This window comes from Aulonocara stuartgranti (assembly GCF_965226115.1).
Source record: "Aulonocara stuartgranti genome assembly, chromosome: 1".
Lineage (NCBI taxonomy): Eukaryota > Metazoa > Chordata > Actinopteri > Cichliformes > Cichlidae > Aulonocara > Aulonocara stuartgranti.
The window spans coordinates 39,860,935-39,882,652 of record NC_138939.1 but is presented as its reverse complement, the minus strand read 5'-3'; the positions used below and the strand labels follow the sequence as shown (position 1 = coordinate 39,882,652).

The 21,718-nt window shown below is 40.5% G+C and overlaps 1 protein-coding gene across 8 annotated transcripts in view; it reads right to left on the bottom strand.

Moving 5' to 3' along the window:
• LOC309705044 (multiple epidermal growth factor-like domains protein 11) overlaps positions 1 to 21,718 on the bottom strand; it is a 245,181-nt gene that overhangs the window by 159,039 nt on the left and 64,424 nt on the right. For all 8 annotated transcript variants that reach the window (XM_082530613.1, XM_082530615.1, XM_082530616.1 and 5 more), the window contains one exon: positions 21,397 to 21,497. In XM_082530613.1, the coding sequence (XP_082386739.1) occupies positions 21,397 to 21,497 (101 nt within the window). The remainder of the gene's footprint in view (positions 1 to 21,396; positions 21,498 to 21,718) is intronic.

The following is a 21,718-nucleotide window of genomic DNA, read 5'->3' as shown; positions in this document are numbered from 1 at the left end:
TGAATTTTATGTAACATCTCCTTCAACTCATTTTGTAGGATCAGAGTATGAATATTGCATCATACATCAGGTAGGGATTGTGCTGGAAGAAGATGGGCTGACAGCTTGGAGACTTTAGCTCCTCCATCACAGAGATATGATGTGCCATAGTCCTGGCTCTGTTTGCTTTCTTACAGAAGCAGGCAGCTTGACGTGCATATAAATGTGCACAGGAACAAATGAAAAAACAACCTCTCTTGCATAAAGTATTTCAACACTCTGACCTGTTTTTTAAGGCTACGAAGTGTTAAAATCCACGCAGTGAACACAAAGTGAAGTGCTGAGTTTGGGAAGTTGCAAAGAAGTGTGCAAGCAGGGAGCAAAATGTGGACAGAGTGGCTACAGGAGTTAGATCGGATTCTGTAAAGCTGGGTTTTATTGCATTTTAGTCCCAGAGGGGTCATCCTCTCTAAATTTATAGCAGCAGTGTGTTAAATTTTACAGCTTGTTTTGAATATTAGGAAAGAAATCCTTGCATCCACACCTACATAGTTCTCAACACAGACTGAGATTAGGATGGAGTTGCTGGTTGTAATACAGAAAGATGTGTGTGGTAAGTAAGGTCAAATACATCAACACAAATTCAGATAAGAATTAACTAAATTAATTAAATTCAAGCCTGTTAAACAAAAAATCACAACTTTATGAATGTACTATAAAAAAAACTGGATGATGAATGCTAAAGTGAGACTTTAGCACACTTCCCTATAGACTTTATGTGTTGACATAACCTTTGCCTGCTGTGTACCTACAGCCCCCAATTCACACACCCACACACACATGCAACATCTACACACAGATGCAGGTGAAGAAAGCACTAAATTTTAGAGAAAGGTCCAATTCATATGCGTGCGAAAGCAGACAATCAAATTATTTTGCCCATATAGTAAAACGAAGAGTCAGATAACACAGCACAAAAAATATTGCAAATAATTACGTGTTTGAGTTTCTTGTACAGCTTTTGTAAAGTTAAAGTGCTGTGAAAAAAAAACACTTGAACTCCCTTCGTAATTCCTTTTTTTCCTGCATTTGTATTTGCCATACTTGCATATTTCAGATCATATTAGACAATGGCAACTGAAGAAAATGCATTTGTTTAATGATTTCATGTATTAAGGGGAAAAAGCTATCCAAACCTGCAGCTCTTTTTGTAAAAACGTATTTGCTGCTTAAACCTAATAACTGTTTGTGCCACCATTATGGCCACAACTGTAATCAAGCATTTGTGATAACGTGCAATGACTCTTTCACATTGCTGTGAAGGAATTTTGGCCCACTCTTCTTTGCAGAATTGTTTTAGTTCAGCCACATTCAGGGGTTTTTGAGCATGAACTGCTTTTTCAAGGTCATAAACCCACCCACCACTTTAATCACACTCTAGATCTTGTTTTAACATATGGCATAGAAACTGAACATTTAACAGTGTCTCCTGAAAACCCTCTCCTGTCTGATCATTTCCTGATAACATTTACATTTACAATAATTGATTACACAGCAGTGGAGAGTAGACTTTATCACAGTAGATGTCTTTCTGAAAGCGCTGCAACTAAGTTTAAGAATATAATCCACCCACTGTTATTATCTTCAATGCCCTGTACCAACACAGAGCAGAGCAGCTAACTGAACGCTACTCCAACAGAGGTCGATTATCTTGTTAATAATTTCACCTCCTCACTACGTACGACTCTGGATACTGTAGCTCCTGTGAAAACTAAGGTCTCTAATCAGAAGTACCTGACTCCGCGGTATAATTCTCAAACACGTAGCCTAAAGCAGATGACTCGTAAGCTGGAGAGGAAATGGCGTGTCACAAATTTAGAGGATCATCATTTAGCCTGGAGAAATAGTTTGCTGCTTTATAAGAAAGCCCTCCGCAAAGCCAGAACATCTTACTATTCATCACTGATTGAAGAAAATAAGAACAACCCCAGGTTTCTCTTCAGCTCTGTAGCCAGGCTGACAAACAGTCAGAGCTCTGTTGAGCCAACCATCCCTTTAACGTTAACTAGTAATGACTTCATGAACTTCTTCACAAATAAAATTTTTATCATTAGAGAAAAAATTACCAGTAATCATCCCACATATGTAATATTATCTACAGCTACTCTTAGTACCATTGATGTTAAGTTAGACTCTTTTTCTCCAATTGATCTTTCTGAGTTAACTTCAATAATTACTTCCTCCAAACCATCAACGTGTCTTTTAGACCCCATTCCTACAAAACTGCTCAAAGAAGTCCTGCCATTAATTAATGCTTCAATCTTAAATATGATCAACCTATCTCTAATAATCAGCTATGTACCACAGGCCTTCAAGCTGGCTGTAGTTAAACCTTTACTCAAAAAGCATCTCTAGACCCAGCAGTCTTAGCTAATTATAGGCCAATCTCCAACCTTCCTTTATATCAAACATCCTTGAAAGAGTAGTTGTCAAACAGCTAACAGATCATCTGCAGAGGAATGGCTTATTGAAGAGTTTCAGTCAGGTTTCAGAGCTCATCACAGCACAGAAACAGCTTTAGTGAAGGTTACAAATGATCTTCTTATGGCCTCTGACAGTGGACTCATCTCTGTGCTTGTCCTGCTAGACCTCAGTGCAGCGTTCGATACTGTCGACCATAATATCCTATTAGAGCGATTAGAACATGCTGTAGGTATTACAGGTACTGCGCTGCAGTGATTTGTATCATATCTATCTAATAGACTCCAGTTTGTGCATGTAAATGGAGAGTCCTCTTCACACACTGAGGTTAATTATGGAGTTCCACAGGGTTCAGTGCTAGGACCAATTCTGTTTACATTATACATGCTTCCCTTAGGCAGCATCATTAGAAGACATAGCATACATTTACACTGCTATGCAGATGACACCCAGCTCTATCTGTCCATGAAGCCAGATAACACACACCAATTAGTTAAACTGCAGGAATGTCTTAAAGACATAAAGACCTGGATGGCCGCTAACTTTCTGCTTCTTAATTCAGATCAAACTGAGGTTATTGTACTCGGCCCTGAAAATCTAACCAGATTCTTACTCTGGATGGCATTACCTTGGCCTCCAGTAACGCTGTGAACCTTGGAGTCATTTTTGACCAGGACATGTCCTTCAACGCACATATTAAACAAATATGTAAGACTGCTTTCTTCCATTTGTGCAACATCTCTAGAATTAGAAATATTCATGCATTTATTGCTTCCAGGCTGGACGACTGCAATTCATTATTATCAGGAAGTCCAAAAAACTCACTGAAAAGCCTTCAGCTAATCCAAAATGCTGCAGCAAGAGTCCTGACAGGGACTAGAAAGAGAGAGCATATTTCTCCTGTTTTGGCTTCCCTTCATTGGCTTCCTGTTAAATCCAGAATTGAATTCAAAATCCTGCTCCTCACATACAAGGTCTTAAATAATCAGGCCCCATCTTATCTTAATGACCTTGTAGTACCATATCACCCTATTAGAGCACTTCGCTCTCGCTCTGCAGGCCTACTTGTTGTTCCTAGAGTATTTAAAAGTAGAATGGGAGGGAGAGCCTTCAGTTTTCAGGCCCCTCTTCTGTGGAACCAGCTTCCAGTTTGGATTCAGGAGACAGACACTATCTCTACTTTCAAGATTAGGCTTCAAACTTTCCTTTTTGCTAAAGCATATAGTTAGGGCTGGACCAGGTGACCCTGAATCCTCCCTTAGTTATGCTGCAATGGGCGTAGGCTGCCGGGGATTCCCATGATGCATTGAGTTTTTCCTTTCCAGTCACCTTTCTCACTCACTATGTATTAACAGACCTCTCTGCACTGAATCATATCTGTTATTAACCTCTGTCTCTCTTCCACAGCATGTCTGTATCCTGTCTTCCTTCTCTCACCCCAACCGGTCACAGCAGATGGCCCCGCCCCTCCCTGAGCCTGGTTCTGCTAGAGATTTCTTCCTGTTAAAAGGGAGTTTTTCCTTCCCACTGTCGCCAAAGTGCTTGCTCATAGGGGGTCATATGATTGTTGGGCTTTTCTCTGTATCTACTGTGCAATATAAAGCGCCTTGAGGCGACTTTTGTTGTGATTTGGCGCTATATAAATAAATAAATTGAATGTCAAAGCATCTCCATGGGTTTTAAGATCAGTGGTACATACCTAGGCCACTCCAAAATCTTCCTTTTTTTGAATCACTCAGAGATGAACTTGCTGTTCATTCATCATTGCCTTGCAGAATAACTCAAGTGCACTTTGCCTTCAGGCCTGCATGAACTGATGGTTGGATATTCTCCCTCAGGATTTTCTTATTGAGAGCAGAACTCATGGTTCTGTCAATTATGACAAGTTGTCCAGGTCGTGAAGCCCCAGACCATCATGCTACTACCCTGGTTGACTACCCCCAAAGCAAAATTGGTATGGCCTGGATCTGGCCCACATAATGTGCTTACACATGGCCCACATACCGCAAAGAATGACGGCCCTTTGGTGGCCCAGATCTGGTTTGCCAGATCTGGCCCACACATGGGCCTGTTGCAGACACACTGCTGGTCCTGTGCTGGCCCAGAACACTTTCAGCTCTGGCCCCAGATGTCAGCCTAATGTGTACCTTAATCAAGCCATGTAATAACAACATGTGCTGGAACATAATAGCACAACAGAAACATGATGAAACCCATGTTCAGACAGCGAATGGACTGCTTCTTATATAGCACTTTTCTACTCTCCCAGATTACTCATAGTGCTCTATACAACATGCAACATTCACCCAGTCACACACTTTCTCTAAACTAAGTGCATTTATACACATTCACACTCTTGACAAGCAGATTGGAGGAGCCAGGGATCGAACCAGCACTAACCTTCCAATCAGTAGATGACCCTCTCTACCTCCTGAGCTACAGCCACCTGGTGGTAAACATAAGTAAACCCTCACTAGGTTTTGGATAAAGTGTACACTCACAAAACTGTGAAATCTGCATTTGGCTACCATAGCAGTATAATATAGTAACATGGCATTTAGGTCTTCTAACTGAAATAGGAAAATAAATAGTACCATCATTGCCAGACCTGGCCCACATCTGGTTGACAGACACCCTGCCATGACACCAGCCGGTCAGAAGTGCCAGCTTATTGCCGGATCCAGGCCAGACCTGTTTTCTATGAGCCTTGGCGAGATAAACCAAACCACAATCTAGCCAGATGTGTCATGCCATCAAATAAACAGTGCCATCTACACCAGGCCTAGCCCATATCTGAATGAAATACCACTTACCATGCCAGAAGTCAGCCAACAGTGCCGGCTTAACACCAGATCCAGATGATGTTATTTTACACCAGACGTAATGGGACCAAAGCTTTTGGAAAAGTTCAGCTGTCAGTCCACTGAATATTTTCCTAAAATATTTTGGGGATGATCAAAATATGAGACAAACCTTTGTTCTTGGATTTTTCTTCTGGGAACTCACCAATGGATTTTTCACCTAGTCTCTTTGTTATTGTTCATGAATCATGAACACTGACCAACACCTTTTTAAATTTCTTATGACCACAATAATAATATATTGACAATATGGTGTTGTTATCTGACAGCTCTAAGAAACACACAGGTTAAGCCTAGAAAATAACAAGTCCGTCGGTTTGTGTGAACTGAATGGCCTGGAATGAAGATAAATTCCTGTCCAGCATTATTGTTTCAGTTTGCATCTAGTGCTAATCCAGGACAGATAGCAGAAAAAGAGCGCTCTCAGAGAAAACAATATTAAACGTGTTAATGCAAATTAATCCGCCATCATGGTCAACGCGATTAAAATTTTTAACGCAATTAACGCAACTGCAGTGCAGAATGACTCAAAATCCCTGAAATGTTTCTGTCAGCGCATTTTGGGCAGTTTGTCCAAGTAAAGTTACCCTCGCACATGTGCAAATGGGCAGTTGATCTGGTAGTGACGGGCAGCTGAACCAATCAACTCAATATGGAAGATGATAAACACACATTGGCCCTCTCGATGGGAAATTTCAGTATTAAAAAAATAACAAGATGGAACAGTCGACCGACATAAAGTATTTTGCACATTGTGCAAGAAGGAATTTTCTTTTCACCGAAGCACTTCCATCTTAAAATATCACATTGAAGCGAAGCCTACGTTAGTCAGGGATGCTGCTAGCACTTTGGCTAACGTGTCACCCAGCTTGCACCAAACCAATCACGGAGCATCGGGGGCTCGGTAAGTCGACCTCGGACATATTAATAATAATGGATTGGATTTATATAGCGCTTTTCAAGGCACCCAAAGCGCTTTACAATGCCACTATTCATTCACTCTCACACACTGGTGGAGGCAGCTACAGTTGTAGCCACAGCTGCCCTGGGGCAGACTGACAGAAGCGAGGCTGCCATATCGCGCCATCAGCCCCTCTGGCCAACACCAGTAGGCGGTAGGGTAAAGTGTCTTGCCCAAGGACACAACGACCAGTACAGAGAGCCCAGGGATCGAACCGGCGACCTTCCGGTTACAGATGCGATTCCCAACCCCCTGAGCCACGGTCGGCCATATTAACTGACACAATTGCCAAGTGGATTGCAACAAAATGCAGACCTGTTAATATCGTTGAGAACACGCGCTTTACATCGCTTTGGTTCCTCGTCTCAAGGACTTGAAGCCTCCCGAAGAGTGACAGAGAGAGAGTGGATAAATGTTCACAGAGTTTTTTGTTTACATGAAGGTTCAAGATGTTCAATAAACAAGTTAAGTGCGTATATTTTCCCTCTTTTCTCGAGTCTGTTTGCTCATGCAAAATGAAGTAACCCTATAATGAATCTCTTTAAACATTTTCATTGTTTGACAGCACTAATATATATTATATATGAGTGTATACTTAGCTATTAGTATATAGGTTTTCAAAAAGTTGTATTTCACAGGAGAGAAGCTGTGTTAAAAGACTGAAGAAAACTATTGGATTTCTCTTTGAATTTAAGCATTTAGCATTCTTTGTGTTTATTCTCCATTTACCTCATTATGTTGCATAAATGTCAGTTACAAGCTTAAATATAAAGTTGAAATAATGTAATTGCAACCAGGCTATTGGTCAAATATTTGCAATTAATCACAATTAATTACAGAAAATTGTGCCATTAATTTGTTAAAAAAAATTTTAAATCTATTGACAGCACTGATATTTATATATAATTTTTATAGTCCTGCCTGTGTACACCACAACAGTTGATCATAGATCAACAGATAAGTGTGTGATTAAATTGCAGACCTTAGCGCCAGCAGTGTTCCAAAAATGATTCATGAAATTTTTAAGAATTATAGCAAAGGATATTATTTACTCTTTTCAGTAGAGTCATGACAAATGAAGCAGACACAATATCTGATGTTGATTCAAATTGTTGAATTTGGAGGTCATCATTAAGCTGAAAACTCAAATAAATCTACCACAGTCAGCAAAAATGTCAGAAGTGCAAAATCAACACTATAATGCAAAGAAACATGAAAACACTGACCTGCTCAGCAACATCAAAAGTCCTGAAATGTCACAGAAGACAACAGAAGTGCATGATAAAAATGATTTTAATAGTTAAAAAACCCAACATCACACATCTAAATCAAACAGTGCCCTGTTTGCCTAGTTGTGTTTTGCAAATATTGCAGTGGGCACTGTATATGATCAGCCTCTAGCTTCAATCTTTATGCTATCCATCATATTTTCTGAGGGCGAGAGAGATAAAATGTTCCAAATTTTAATAAGATAGCGAACAAGCGAATGCTCTTGTAATCCTCAAGCAGAGCTGATAAATCTTTAAAGAGGTGGCTAATCCTTTCATCCTGTGGGCTGAAGCAGGAATGGCTACAAGGAGGATTACATCAACCATGGGTACAGAAAGATTAATATACTTCAAATTAGCTAATCGCTACCCAATTCTTGCTATTGTTTTAGCATGAAGAGGTGGTCTTTAGTGCCCTTAAATCTGCTCCTGCAGGAAGAATGAGAGCAGAGGTATGAACAACATCAGAGTTGCAGTGGGACCAACTGTAAGGGCACACCTGACATCATCCTCCACTGCCTGATCTGTCTGCACAGCTGTCAGTAGAGCAGATTGCAACATCCCAGTGAAACAGTTTTTGTCCTGAATACAAAAAGCTCTTTTAATCTTTCTCCTCTGGTGTTCTCAGCATTACATAATGTTCCTTTTTTGCAATGTTTGATTAAACATAGGGTAGATTTGTCACCTCTTTAAATGGGATTTTTAAATATTAGGGCTTGCAAAAGGAAATCTTCTGCAAGCCCTAAATTCATGGTAACTTCACTCATAAGATACTAAAACTTCTGACAGTCTTAGCATAATGCTAAAATGCAAATCCCTAAGTAATTTGCTGGTGACATAGTAGCTGTTAAGAGGTAAAATTCAATAATTATTTTTAGATTAAAGAAGAAAAACACAGATGACACAATTTAAATGCCCCTGGCCGCTTTGCTTCTGTCTTCTTTTTAAATGACTTCAAAACTTTGACTTCATAACTTGTTTCCAATGCAGAAAATAACAAGAACCCTTTTTTTATCCACTTCTATGACATTATTACTATACGATTAGGTCAAGACAGGAGTATGTCTCTGTAGTTTCTCAGTCATCGCGCTCATGGTAGTTTAAAGAGCTTGGAAAAAAAGCTACTGGACTTCTTTGTGAAGACATTTGTCTTCTCATCCACGAGGTTTCTTCAGTTGTTTTGTACATTGCACTTTCAGCAGTCCTGTTTGTCTGTTATATATCATACGTAGCACCAGGGTCTCAGACGAACGCTGTCTCATTTCACTCTGCACTGTACTACTGTACATGGTTGAAATGACAGTAAAAGCCACTTGACTTGATTTGACTTGAGTTTCTTCTTTAAACTGCAGCCCGATGCTGCTTCGTTTACGGGTGTCAGTCATATTTATAATAATGGATTGGATTTATATAGCGCTTTTCTAGGCACCCAAAGTGCTTTACAATACCACTATTCAGCTGCCCTGGGGCAGACTGACAGAGGCGAGGCTGCCATATCGCGCCTACTGGTCTCGGCCCCTCTGGCCGAGACCAGTAGGCAAGTAGGGTAAAGTGTCTTGCCCAAGGACACAACGATCAGGACAGAGGGCCCAGGGATCGAACCGGCAACCTTCCGGTTACAGATGCGCTTCCCAACCCCCTGAGCCACGGTCGCCCCTATTTATGTGTCTTTGCGACACACTCGCAGTCTCCTCCTCACTGCTGTCTACGGTCGCACTCACTGACTGATTTGCCATGATGTGCAACGCGATCCTGAAATATTGATACTTTCATTACCAGCATTTCATGTTACAGGATCAATTCCCATACAAAAATATCAATATTTCATTTGATTAAACTTTTTTAATCTTTTTTATTTTTAATCCTAAACATGACATGATGACAAAAGTAAAGTTGGCAATTAGCAGGATAGTCGGCAATACCCTGTTAACTACAATCGCCTTCCGCCTCTCATTCATGTGCGTGCACTTTTGCTTATGACATATCTTGAGGCATCAGCTTGAGGTGTGTGTGTATGTGTGTGCATGTATATGTGTATGTATGTGTGTATAAATAAACATTCATTAGTGTGTTTGGTTTGATTAAAGCTTCTCTGGGCCAAAGGTCAAAGTAAAAATCGTTCAGCATCTGGAAGACAGGACAGTAAGTTCTAACAAGAATGAAGAACAGGCTAAGCCAGGGAGAAATGACCCCAAAGAAAGATACAATGGCCTCAGGCAGAGATTTAAAAAGAGACTGCACTGCAAGAAAAGAATCATCCATAAGTTCACCTAAAAAGGTATTGTAAGTAAACTTCTCCTGCACAGAATCACATGTTTATCTGAGAGATAAACTGGACATAAAAACAGAGCCAACAAAAGAGCCAGGAAACATAGGGAAAGCCCCCAACTCAAATCAAACGCTCCCCTTTCTTCTTCTTCTTTCAATTAGCTCAAGCTGTGTATATCACACAACAAAAGACCTGTCCCAGGATGTTAACGTTAGCAGACCAGGCAGCCATGTTTTTGTAGTTAAGAGCTAAGAATTAGCTTCCGGCATTCCTACTACAGCCAATGGGAGAAAAACGCTGTGTGTGTGTGTGTGTGTGTGTGTGTGTGTGTGTGTGTGTGTGTGTGTGTGTGTGTGTGTGTGTGTGTGAGAAGGTGGAGGATGTAGTGTCACACAATGGAGTCAAAGGGTATTTGTCTAGGCCATGCAGGAGAGACTAAAGTTATTTACATGTAGATGTTGAATAAAAGACACACAATATTCTCGTCTTTGTGCCCCCCTCCCCTTCAGGGAATCTCTTTCACGGCTTTTCATCAACAAGAAAAGAAAACACTGTGCTATAGAGTTTACCATCTGGGGTGGATAATTGGGTTCTCTTACCGAATAAATGCGGGTGTCCAGAAAAATACAAAGCATGGTCACTGAAATTTTCTTTTGTTAATGTTCACATTGTTGTGGACGTGTTTGAATGTTTTGAATGTTCTGAGTTACAAATTCGTGTAATTGTACATTTTCAGGATCTCGCTTCTATAAACAGTTCGATGGTTACTAAGAAGGTGTAAATGCTGCTTTGCATTCTTGCAGTTTTTAAGCACACAGGCAGTAGTAGTAGTAGTAGTTCAGCTCACTCTGGTCATGTGAGCTGAAGATTAATAATAAATCTAGAAGAAGTGCATTTCCACTGCAATAAATACTCTGACTACTCCTCTGCTGCTTCTTCATTGTATGAGCAAGTATCAATTAACATCAATCAATGGTGAAAACCTCATTTTTAATTGTGGTACATGAATAAAAAAAACAAAAAGCCAGTAAAACTGCTTGTGCTGCTAATGTTAACAGTTAACAGTCTTCATGTTACCAGTTTTATTTACTAAAGAACAAATTATACTGCAAATACTGTGTGTAATTAATATGTACCAATTTTAATGTCATAGTAGTCATTTTTGTAATGTATGTTCTGTACTATACAATAGTCTTAAGCCACAATTCATGACTTAAAAGAACCTGTTCCCTGAACACCAGCTGCATAGAAGAAGAACCTTTTTTAAAATGTACCTAATTATTTTGTTGCATCATTTCTTTAGTTGAATCTGCTAAAAATGTCAAAGATGCAGTGTGATGGGCATAGAATAGTATATTTACACTAACAACAGGGTTCGTGAAGGGCTTAAACTTGACAAATCTTAACATAGTGTGGAGTGTTTTCTTAAACAAAACTGAGGAAGCTGAACAATCGAACACATAAGAAGACGCGCCACCAAAAATATATATAGATGAACAGTATCTGAAAGACATCCTCAAGAAAGAGGAATTTCAGGTTTCAGTAGTTTGTAGTTGTTAGTTTCCTTTTGTACTTTATGTTGGAGGACTAGCTGCCCATTGCTTCAATCTGATCCTTGCTGATTTAATTCTTGGCAAACCAGTGGTTGGAGGATGAGGAGCCCACTCTGGGTCCCCCTCCACCAACTCCCAAGAACAGATGTTGTAGTCGTCATCCTGGTCCTGATGAGACTGTGAACCCTGTGCATCCCAAGCCTCCAGAGAATCCAAAGCCTGCCAAGTCCCCACTGCTACTCCAGCCACATGAACCTGAGACAATGAGCTCTGTACCACCAGAACCCACAGGCCCTCTCCAGGTTTTGCCCTGTGACTGGGCTGACCCTAGAGTCTAGGGTCAGCAACCTTTAACACCCAAAGAGCCAGTTGGACTCGGTTTCCACGCAAAAGAAAACACTGGGAGCCGCAAATACTTTTTTGACATCTAAAATCAAGATAACACTGTATATATTGTTTTTTACCTTTATGCTTTGTGTGAACAACTAAGGTGTTCTGCTTATGAAATCCATGAAGTGCTACAGAGAAAATGACATTTTATTTATGTAATTAACACATTTTGAACTCTTAAAGAAATATAACAAAAGGAAAGCTGAACTAAAATGATCCGTGTAGCAAACAAAAGCTGCTGTGAGCCGCCACCCTCATATCTCCTCTGGGCTTTTGGAGCCTTGACCTGACTTTTAAAAAGTAATTGAAAAAAAGCTCTATGCTGCTAAAAGATGAAAAATAGATATTTGCAAAATTCTGCATAAATATGTATTTTACCTGGTTAATGTGTGTGGCGGGGCGTGGTGGTCAATAAAGAGATGCTGTGTGTTCATGCAAACATCGCCGGGTCTGCCGTGATATGTTTACAACGATACTTCTGCTCCTGAACCTCTGCGCACAGCGTCTGCAGGTCGGGGCTGTACGAAGTCACTTTATCTCTACAGGACTGTAAGCTGTCGTCTGTGAGGCGTGAGCGTGTTTGTCTTTAACATAGTTCATGGTGGAGCTGCTGACATAATGTGGATCCAAAGATCCATAACTGGCCTACCTGGGGTCGAAAGTCTCGATAAATGCACGGCGTTTCGTACACCGGCTTCCGCGAGTGTGACGCTTATTTGAGCGATGAAAAAATAATAGAATATAATTTTATTTTTATATTTCAATATCACAATAATCTTCCAGTTTAGAACTACAAGTTAAAAAAGAACTGACATAAATAAAATACACTTCCGCTAAATACTTCTAATTTAATTTCCCAAACCACGCGGAGCCGCACTATAAGCACTAAAGAGCCGCAGGTTGCCGCCCTCTGCCCTACACAGTCGGCCGTAGTTAAAAACATATTAGGCTGAACGCTCTTTAAAATTGCAGAGGACTGGAAAATAATGGGCTCTTGATTTCTGCAAAGTCAAAGAAATGTGACTTTTGACTGTTGCTGACTGAATGATTGAATTCTTCACAGTGTTTTGATTACACACTGCTTTTCATTCTTTAAATAGTAACTTTAATACATGCGTATTAAAGTATAGTATAGTATATATAGTATATATATAGTATAGTCTATTTCTGGTGCTGGGAAAATCATGGAGAAAGACTGATCGTATTTAAGATCAATACATTAATTAATGGCTTGTAACTTGTTAACTCAAAAAGATCACACCATGTTTGCTCTTACTGCACTGGTAGTGTGTTTGGGATCATTGTGATGAAAGAAAAGTCAAACTGAGTGAAGAGCACTCAGAGAGCGCTGTTCCTCTCAGAGGGGGAACACGATGTTTCATGATGCCTGTTCTTGTGTCACTGTGACTCTGTATTTAAAAAATGTAAAGTGTGTTGTACACCTCTTTCTGTGCCCTTTCATATGACATATTAGTCGATATGGTTTCTAATTTTTTCAAGTCAACTCTGAGCTTTAGCACTAACAATGAAGGTCAAGCCAACCTAGGTACTCATGTCCCCCGAGGCCTAAGATAAGATAAGATAAGATAAGATAAATTATTATATTGTTGTGAAGTTTGTCGATGTGAGTTTTTACTGATTTTCACCTGGGAACTTGAACAACACCTGATTTTATTAAATCAGCTCGAGCTATTATTGGTATCTGCCCTCACACAAACTTTGAAAATGATATGTTGAAGTGACAGTTAGACTGCTGTTGGAGATTATGTATGGGAATTTCAGCAGCAGGACCACGACTCCAAACACGCTCCTTCCGGCTGCCATCTATATGGGTTCCCCCAGTTCTGCAAGCTGATCATTCTCGTTTCCCACCCTCCCTCCTTCCTCTCCATTCTTCAACTTCTTCACTTCTATTTAGTACACGGGGATCTGCCAGTCCTCTTCGAGGCCTTCCCCAAACCGCAGCTCAATTCATGTCAAAGCATCGACTTTTACCTACTAAAACGCTGTCAAACTTAAAATGAGGACGTGGGCCCAGCTAGTGAAACAAAAAGACAGACGAACAGATAAACTGACCCAATTTTTTTCTACTTTCAATGTGATTTATTCAGCTTCTGTTGTGTTTTCTGTGCTTTTGCAGCATTTTTCTATCATAGTCAGCCTCTGGTCTGTGTCTGTGTTTTTATTCTCAAAGTCAGAGACGTTCTCTGCTCTTTAGTTTGAAGACTTTTACACTCCCCGGTTGGATCACCTTGTCTAATCACCCCAGTCAGTTGAAGTACAAAATAGGTCAGCTCAGCCACTCAGACTTTACCAGCTTATCAGCTTGCTCCTTGTGGCAAACAGACCAGTCTCTTGGCTTATTTTGTAAACTACTGTCTTTGTTCCTTGTTCCAGTTTGTACCTCTGTCAGTCACAGGAGCTGACTAAACCCACCTTCTTCCATACAACGCTGGAGATCTCTCACCATACCTGGTACCATCATAAGCTCCAAGTTGTTCTGTGTGTGGGTTTAATAAAGAATGTGCACCTGAGTTTCACTCTCTTGCCTTCGGTTTAGACACTCATAACATTTTTTCATTTCAATTTTCAACTGCAGAAGGAAGCTTGACACTAGTTGACAGAAGTTGAGGAAGGATTGCTATTCGGTTATGGTCTACACCAGCGGTCTCCAACCTTTTTTGCACCACGGACCGGTTTATGCCCGACAATATTTTCACGGACCGCCCTTTAAGGTGTCGCGGATAAATACAACAAAATAAAACTAGTACCCGTACCGAAAAAAAGATTTATTCATAACACACGTGAAAAGACCCAGGAAAACCGAGTTAACGATAAAAACGATAACAAAATAACGCTGAAAACCGATAAAAACCCTGAAAACCAAACATTTCACACCTGAGCCTCGACTCTCGCAGCCCGGTACCAAACGACTCACGGACCGGTACCGGTCCGAGGCCCGGGGGTTGGGACCGCTGATTTACACTGTTATAGAAACAAGGAGAAAATGGGTTTCAGAACAGCCACTGGACTTGGATAGAGTGTAGGACTGTGTGGTAAATGCTCACGTACTAACTGGACTGGGACTGCTATATTCTTATATATATATTAATTTGAAATAATTTCCCTTTGTGGTGGGGCGTGGTCTGCGGTGCCGTGTGGACGCACCAGCACAGCATCCGCAATCACGCCCGCCGTGTTAAAACACGTTGGTGTGAGCTGCAGCCGCAGCAAGTAAAGATGGCTCGAAATAACGATATGTGGTCCCGCCGTGCCTTATTCGCGCCACACCCTTTTTCTTTTAGAGAACTGTTTAACCAGTTTTATTACTTTTAGTCATGTAATCTTTTCATTCAGTGCTACCTTAACTGTATATTTGTTTTTATTTATGGGGAAATTACATTAATTGTTTCATAGCATTGTCTTTGCTCCCAGTCTGTTCTTTACACTGCTCTCTCCTCCTTACAACTAAAAGTTAATAAATTATGGAGCATTGTCAGGCCCTTTAAATCTAGGTCGCATTGTTGTTAACAGTAATTCTGCCACTTAGCTTGGCTTTGTCTTTACCAGTTGGCCACAGGTACACAAAATTAAGTCACTGCATTCTGTTAATCCTGGTGAATACTGCATGGCTTTAGTGGAGAAAAAGTATTTTAGAGTAAAATTAGAAAATTAGTTTATATATTTTATTTATTCCAGAACAAATAAGCAGTTTTGTTTTGCCATAGTTCCCCAGGATTTATAAACTTTCACACAGAGATGGCACTCTAATGCCCCTTTGAGGGCCCAGTTATTCTGCGGCCTTTGCTTGTTCACACTGAACTAAAGAAAGCTGTATATAGTAGTGCCACACTGCATGCAAATGGAAACAAGGCCATTTAAAAACCCCGGTGGAGATTATGCTTTGCTGATTACAACACTGTGAGGTTGCAACTTTTTACCCGGATTAATTAAAACATGTGAACACAATTCAATAAAAGTCTTTTTAGGATCACTTTTAATTGCATTTTAATCATGAAAAAATGTAAAAACATGAAGGATTTCAGTTGATTCTTTGTCTGAACAACTGTCAGACGTGATAACATAAGTAGATGTGTGACAGAACCAGGAGAGCATGTTGTGGGATTCTTCTTTAACAATTAAGAGCAGAAGCTTAATGAGACTGGATTCACCCTTAAATAAAGAATCGTGCACATGTAGATCTGAAAACAACATCTGTTGTTTCATCTGCTCAGTTTAATTGTTTGTTTTTAACTGATTGAAGAGCTGTTATTTACTTTGACTGGCAAAGTTTGAGCTTCAGACAGAAATAATTGTGTAATGGACTGTTCCCATGAAGCGGGGAACACAGCTAGATGATAAGGCCAATCTTTTACACACATACTGAATGAAGGTTCTCTTCAACTTGAATGCAAAATTATTTGATTCACCTGATGAATTCATCCAAATGACCAAAGACAACTAACAAACGTAGCTCTGAAAACAGTTTGGATTTGCAGTTTTCAGAGCTGCCTGATGTCTAAAGAAACATTTTGCAGTTTGTTTGAGATTTTGCTCAGTGTCTTTCTTTTTTCTTTTACCAGGTTTCCTTCCAGCTGCTTGTGGTCACACTTTGGGTAGAAATACATTGACTTTGTTACAGAGCTCGACTGATCTTCATTTTGACAGCAGATATACAGTGGGGCAAAAAAGTATTTAGTCAGCCACTGATTGTGCAAGTTCCCCCACCTAAAATGATGACAGAGGTCAGTAATTTGCACCAGAGGTACACTTCAACTGTGAGAGACAGAATGTGAAAAAAAAATCCATGAATCCACATGGTAGGATTTGTAAAGAATTTATTGGTAAATCAGGGTGGAAAATAAGTATTTGGTCAATAACAAAAATACAATTAAATACTTTGTAACATAACCTTTGTTGGCAATAACAGAGGTCAAACGTTTACTATAGGTCTTTACCAGGTTTGCACACACAGTAGCTGGTATTTTGGCCCATTCCTCCATGCAGATCTTCTCGAGAGCAGTGATGTTTTGGGGCTGTCGCCGAGCAACACGGACTTTCAACTCCCGCCACAGATTTTCTATGGGGTTGAGGTCTGGAGACTGGCTAGGCCACTCCAGGACTTTCAAATGTTTCTTACGGAGCCACTCCTTTGTTGCCCGGGCGGTGTGTTTTGGATCATTGTCATGTTGAAGACCCAGCCTCGTTTCATCTTCAAAGTTCTCACTGATGGAAGGAGGTTTTGGCTCAAAATCTCACGATACATGGCCCCATTCATTCTGTCCTTAACACGGATCAGTCGTCCTGTCCCCTTGGCAGAAAAACAGCCCCATAGCATGATGTTTCCACCCCCATGCTTCACAGTAGGTATGGTGTTCTTGGGATGCAACTCAGTATTCTTCTTCCTCCAAACACGACGAGTTGAGTTTATACCAAAAAGTTCTACTTTGGTTTCATCTGACCACATGACATTCTCCCAATCCTCTGCTGTATCATCCATGTGCTCTCTGGCAAACTTCAGACGGGCCTGGACATGCACTGGCTTCAGCAGCGGAACACGTCTGGCACTGCGGGATTTGATTCCCTGCCGTTGTAGTGTGTTACTGATGGTGACCTTTGTTACTTTGGTCCCAGCTCTCTGCAGGTCATTCACCAGGTCCCCCCGTGTGGTTCTGGGATCTTTGCTCACCGTTCTCATGATCATTTTGACCCCACGGGATGAGATCTTGCGTGGAGCCCCAGATCGAGGGAGATTATCAGTGGTCTTGTATGTCTTCCATTTTCTGATGATTGCTCCCACAGTTGATTTTTTCACACCAAGCTGCTTGCCTATTGTAGATTCACTCTTCCCAGTCTGGTGCAGGTCTACAATACTTTTCCTGGTGTCCTTCGAAAGCTCTTTGGTCTTGGCCATGGCGGAGTTTGGAGTCTGACTGTTTGAGGCTGTGGACAGGTGTCTTTTATACAGATGATGAGTTCAAACAGGTGCCATTCATACAGGTAACGAGTGGGGGACAGAAAAGCTTCTTACAGAAGACGTTACAGGTCTGTGAGAGCCAGAGATTTTCCATGTTTGAGGTGACCAAATACTTATTTTCCACCCTAATTTACCAATAAATTCTTTACAAATCCTACCATATGAATTCATGGATTTTTTTTTCACATTCTGTCTCTCACAGTTGAAGTGTACCTCTGGTGCAAATTACTGACCTCTGTCATCATTTTAAGTGGGGGAACTTGCACAATCGGTGGCTGACTAAATACTTTTTTGCCCCACTGTAGGTAACTGTGAAAAGATAACTACTGAGATTGAACGACTGTTCCACAAGGTACACTGCAATTTTAACAAGCCTGCATACTGTGTGCGTGCATCAAGTGGAAAAAGTTTGAAAATAACAATGCATATGACAGGAAAATGGTTTTGTTTGTCACTGACACGTTATGCATAACACATGTTCTCTTGCGGTTGGAATATTAAGGAGAAAGCGCTGTCTGATAACAAACAAACACTTTTGGTTTTGATCAACCACAGTGTGTTTTTGTTGGGTTTTTATAGCATCTATATTTTGTGTCTAAGAAGAAACTAGCAGGAAAAATGTGACACATGTTCAGTCATTTATGTGGACTATAATCACTGATGGGAGTTTATACGAATTTAGCGATTGTGATTTCAATATCGATATCACTTATCGACTCGATTCGTTGTTGATTCTCTTATAAATTCTCATTGGGTTTTTAAAGGTCATGTATTACACTGAACGCTTTTCTTTAAAGTAATGCAGTATGTGACTTAGTTATTCACTGGAGACAGTAATTCATTATACTAGTCATTACATTGCTTTTACATCATGTTTCTCTGTAAAATGATATGAAACACACGGTCTCATAATTACCAATTAACAATATAAACCTAGAGGCCCCACACACCAACACAAATTATTAGGACAACCGTGTGATCGTTCTATGAGTATTTGGGTATGAACACAAAGCCGTCAGCACAAAGCAAAGATGAAAACCAACACAAAGAGTGTAAACTCGTCACCACAGTGACTCTACTGTAGAAAAATGAGCAGAGCCTGCAGTCTGACTGCTCATCACCACTTTTATTACCCGGTTACTTAGTGTCAGTATGCTCAGCTTTAACAGCACTCTGGGTTCTTGGCTAGCTTAATACCTTTGTGTTAGCATGTTAGCAGTTGTTTCTGTCCTGGATGAAGTTTGGATTTTACCACTGTGCGCATTCGTTTGTGGAGTAAAATAAATTCAAATATAATAAATAAAAATAAATCATGTCCATATCGACGCAGTAGACCATGGAACCCAAAATGCCGGATTCACAAACAGAGATTTAACTTAGTGCGCAGCTTTATTGCTGGAGAAACTCTTCATAGCAGTAAACGTGACAAAAACAAACCAAAACCACAAATGCAGGACTAAAACCGGAGAACAGGAACCTAGAAACTAAGAATACTCAGGACGCGAAGGGAGGAGACACAGCACAAAGAGGGTATAATGCAACGCAGAGCAGGGGATGACAGAGGACTGAAATACAAGACGGAGTAATCAGGAAATGGGAGACACAGCTGGTACTAATTACTCAGACGAGACGGGGAACAGAGGCTGAACACAGAGCAGGACTGTCAAAATAAAACAGGAAGCATGCGGCAGACACAGACTAGACACTGAACAGAGGGAACGCCGAGTACAAGGACAGGAAGGACATGAGACATGACTGACTGGGGAACAAGAGAATAAACACGAGGGCAGAACTAAACCTAAGATCTAGAAATCACAAACCCAGGAGAACTAGAGCTCTAGAAATGCAAAACAGAAACCAAAACCCTAATATTCATGAACCATGATGAGATCAAAAATAAATGTACAAAACTCAAAACACTGGGTCACCGACCCAGGACCATGACATGTCACAGGTAAATGGTGTGGCATCTATATAAAACTCTTCTAGTGTAGACTGACTTAGTCTGTTAAACACAAAAATGCACACTTTGAGTAGGGATGGGTATTGATAAGATTTTCACGATTCCGATTCCATTTTCGATTCTGTTTAACGATTCGATTCTTTATCGATTCTTATTTTTTAAAAAGGAGAACACTAAGGTCGATTAGCTTAGAATTTTGTTTTATATCTTCTCTTTGAACAAGATAGAAATTTAGGAGTAACATGGCCTTACAAACCCAACAGTGAGATCTTAAGAGATCCAGCCTACGGCTCTTCAATGGGGTGTCACAGGGTCCCCGGGGAAAAATTGTAAATGTAAAATAATAAAATAAATATTCTTCTGTAGCAATAACAAAGTGTAACATAAATTATTCTGTAGCAATTACACAAGAATATCCAGTAATGTCCTGCCTACAATTAAACACATTCACTTACTGAAAATCATCTTCTGTGGCAAACGGGTGCAAACCTTTGACCACAAACTGAGTCACTGCTCGGTGACATTCGTCTATCCTGCCTGAAAGGAGACGCTACCGGTAGACTGCAGCGAGACCTGCCAGCATCTGAGCCAGACTCTGTCTCATCATGGTTATCTAAATGCACAGTAATGGCAGGTTTGTAATAAGGCAGATCGCGCTAACATAATATGCACTGTTAGTTGATTATTTACCTGCCGCATTAACGGGAGAGGAGGTGCAAACGTTACCGCTGCTGCTGGGTTGAGATTCACGAGTCCGGAGCGGAATTAAAAACACGACATTCATTTAAGGTCATCGCGTGTTTTGTGAGCAAATGCTTTTGATATTCGTAGTGTTTCCTCCCTTAAATGAAACATCTACTTTGCAAGTATTGCAAGTTGCCCTGTTGTCATCCGTTCTCGTAAAGTATAACCAAACTTTTGAGCGTCTGAGCCACTTAGGCGCCGTTTCCTGCCAGGTGGTGACGTCATTCGGGGCGACTGGAATCGATAAGGGAATCGTTTGCAAAAATGGCAAACACTTCCAAGGATTTGAAACAGTGGGAACCGGTTCTCAACAAGAACCGGTTTTCGATACCCATCCCTAGGTGTGAGCTAGGTTGTTTACAGACCTGGAGTATTTTGTCTGTTTATATCAAAGTGGTTCATTTTCACCCTTGGTTTGATTCATTTGTGTAGCTATGAACAAAGTAATTGCACTTAGGTCCAGACCAAACAAACCGGATAGTCTTGGTACAGTTTTATCTGGACTCCAGAGCAATTCGTTTACAGTGTGAACATAACCCAACCTTGATCTTCACCAACTAACAGGTCTGCATTACAAGTTTGAGCTAAAAAACATGCCTCGCATGCTTTGCATTCTCGATGTGGATAGGTACTGTAGATGTGCAAAGGACTGTATGTAGCCGTCTAATGAACGTACATTCGCCGTGTTCTTCAATAGTTAAGAACTCACCAACTTCTTCCTCTATTTACTTTTGTTGCTCCCACTCCAGGCACATCTGCCCTGTGAGCAGACTGAACATTGTCATGTGGTTTGTAGTAATGAGTTTACAAACTCATTAACATCTGTTGTTGTGATTTGATTGTAAAAATAAAACTGAATTGAATTGAATCTGTTTGAGGTAACGTGATTTACTCCGGTTGTAGAAAAGACACAAAGGCTAAAATGGTGTTAAGGAATCTGCAGGACTTACGAACACACAGTTCTCCACTTTCATAGAAGCCTGGACAACACTGAGAGCGTCGTCTGTACATGGTCCTTACACCTCTCCTATAGGCGGTCTTGTAGCTGATCCTGTGCAAGTGACATAAACACAGTAAAGGTATTAATGTTAAAAGATGTGTGGCGCTGACCACACTGATGTATAAAACAAAAAATGTAAGCTTGCAGTGAATTATTTTCACAACAACAGAAAATGATCGTGTGAATGCACTTTCACCAGAACATCCCACAACAAGCCTTTGAACATGTCATCACTCAGCATTGTCACTCAAAGGTCGCTTAAGAACACAGTA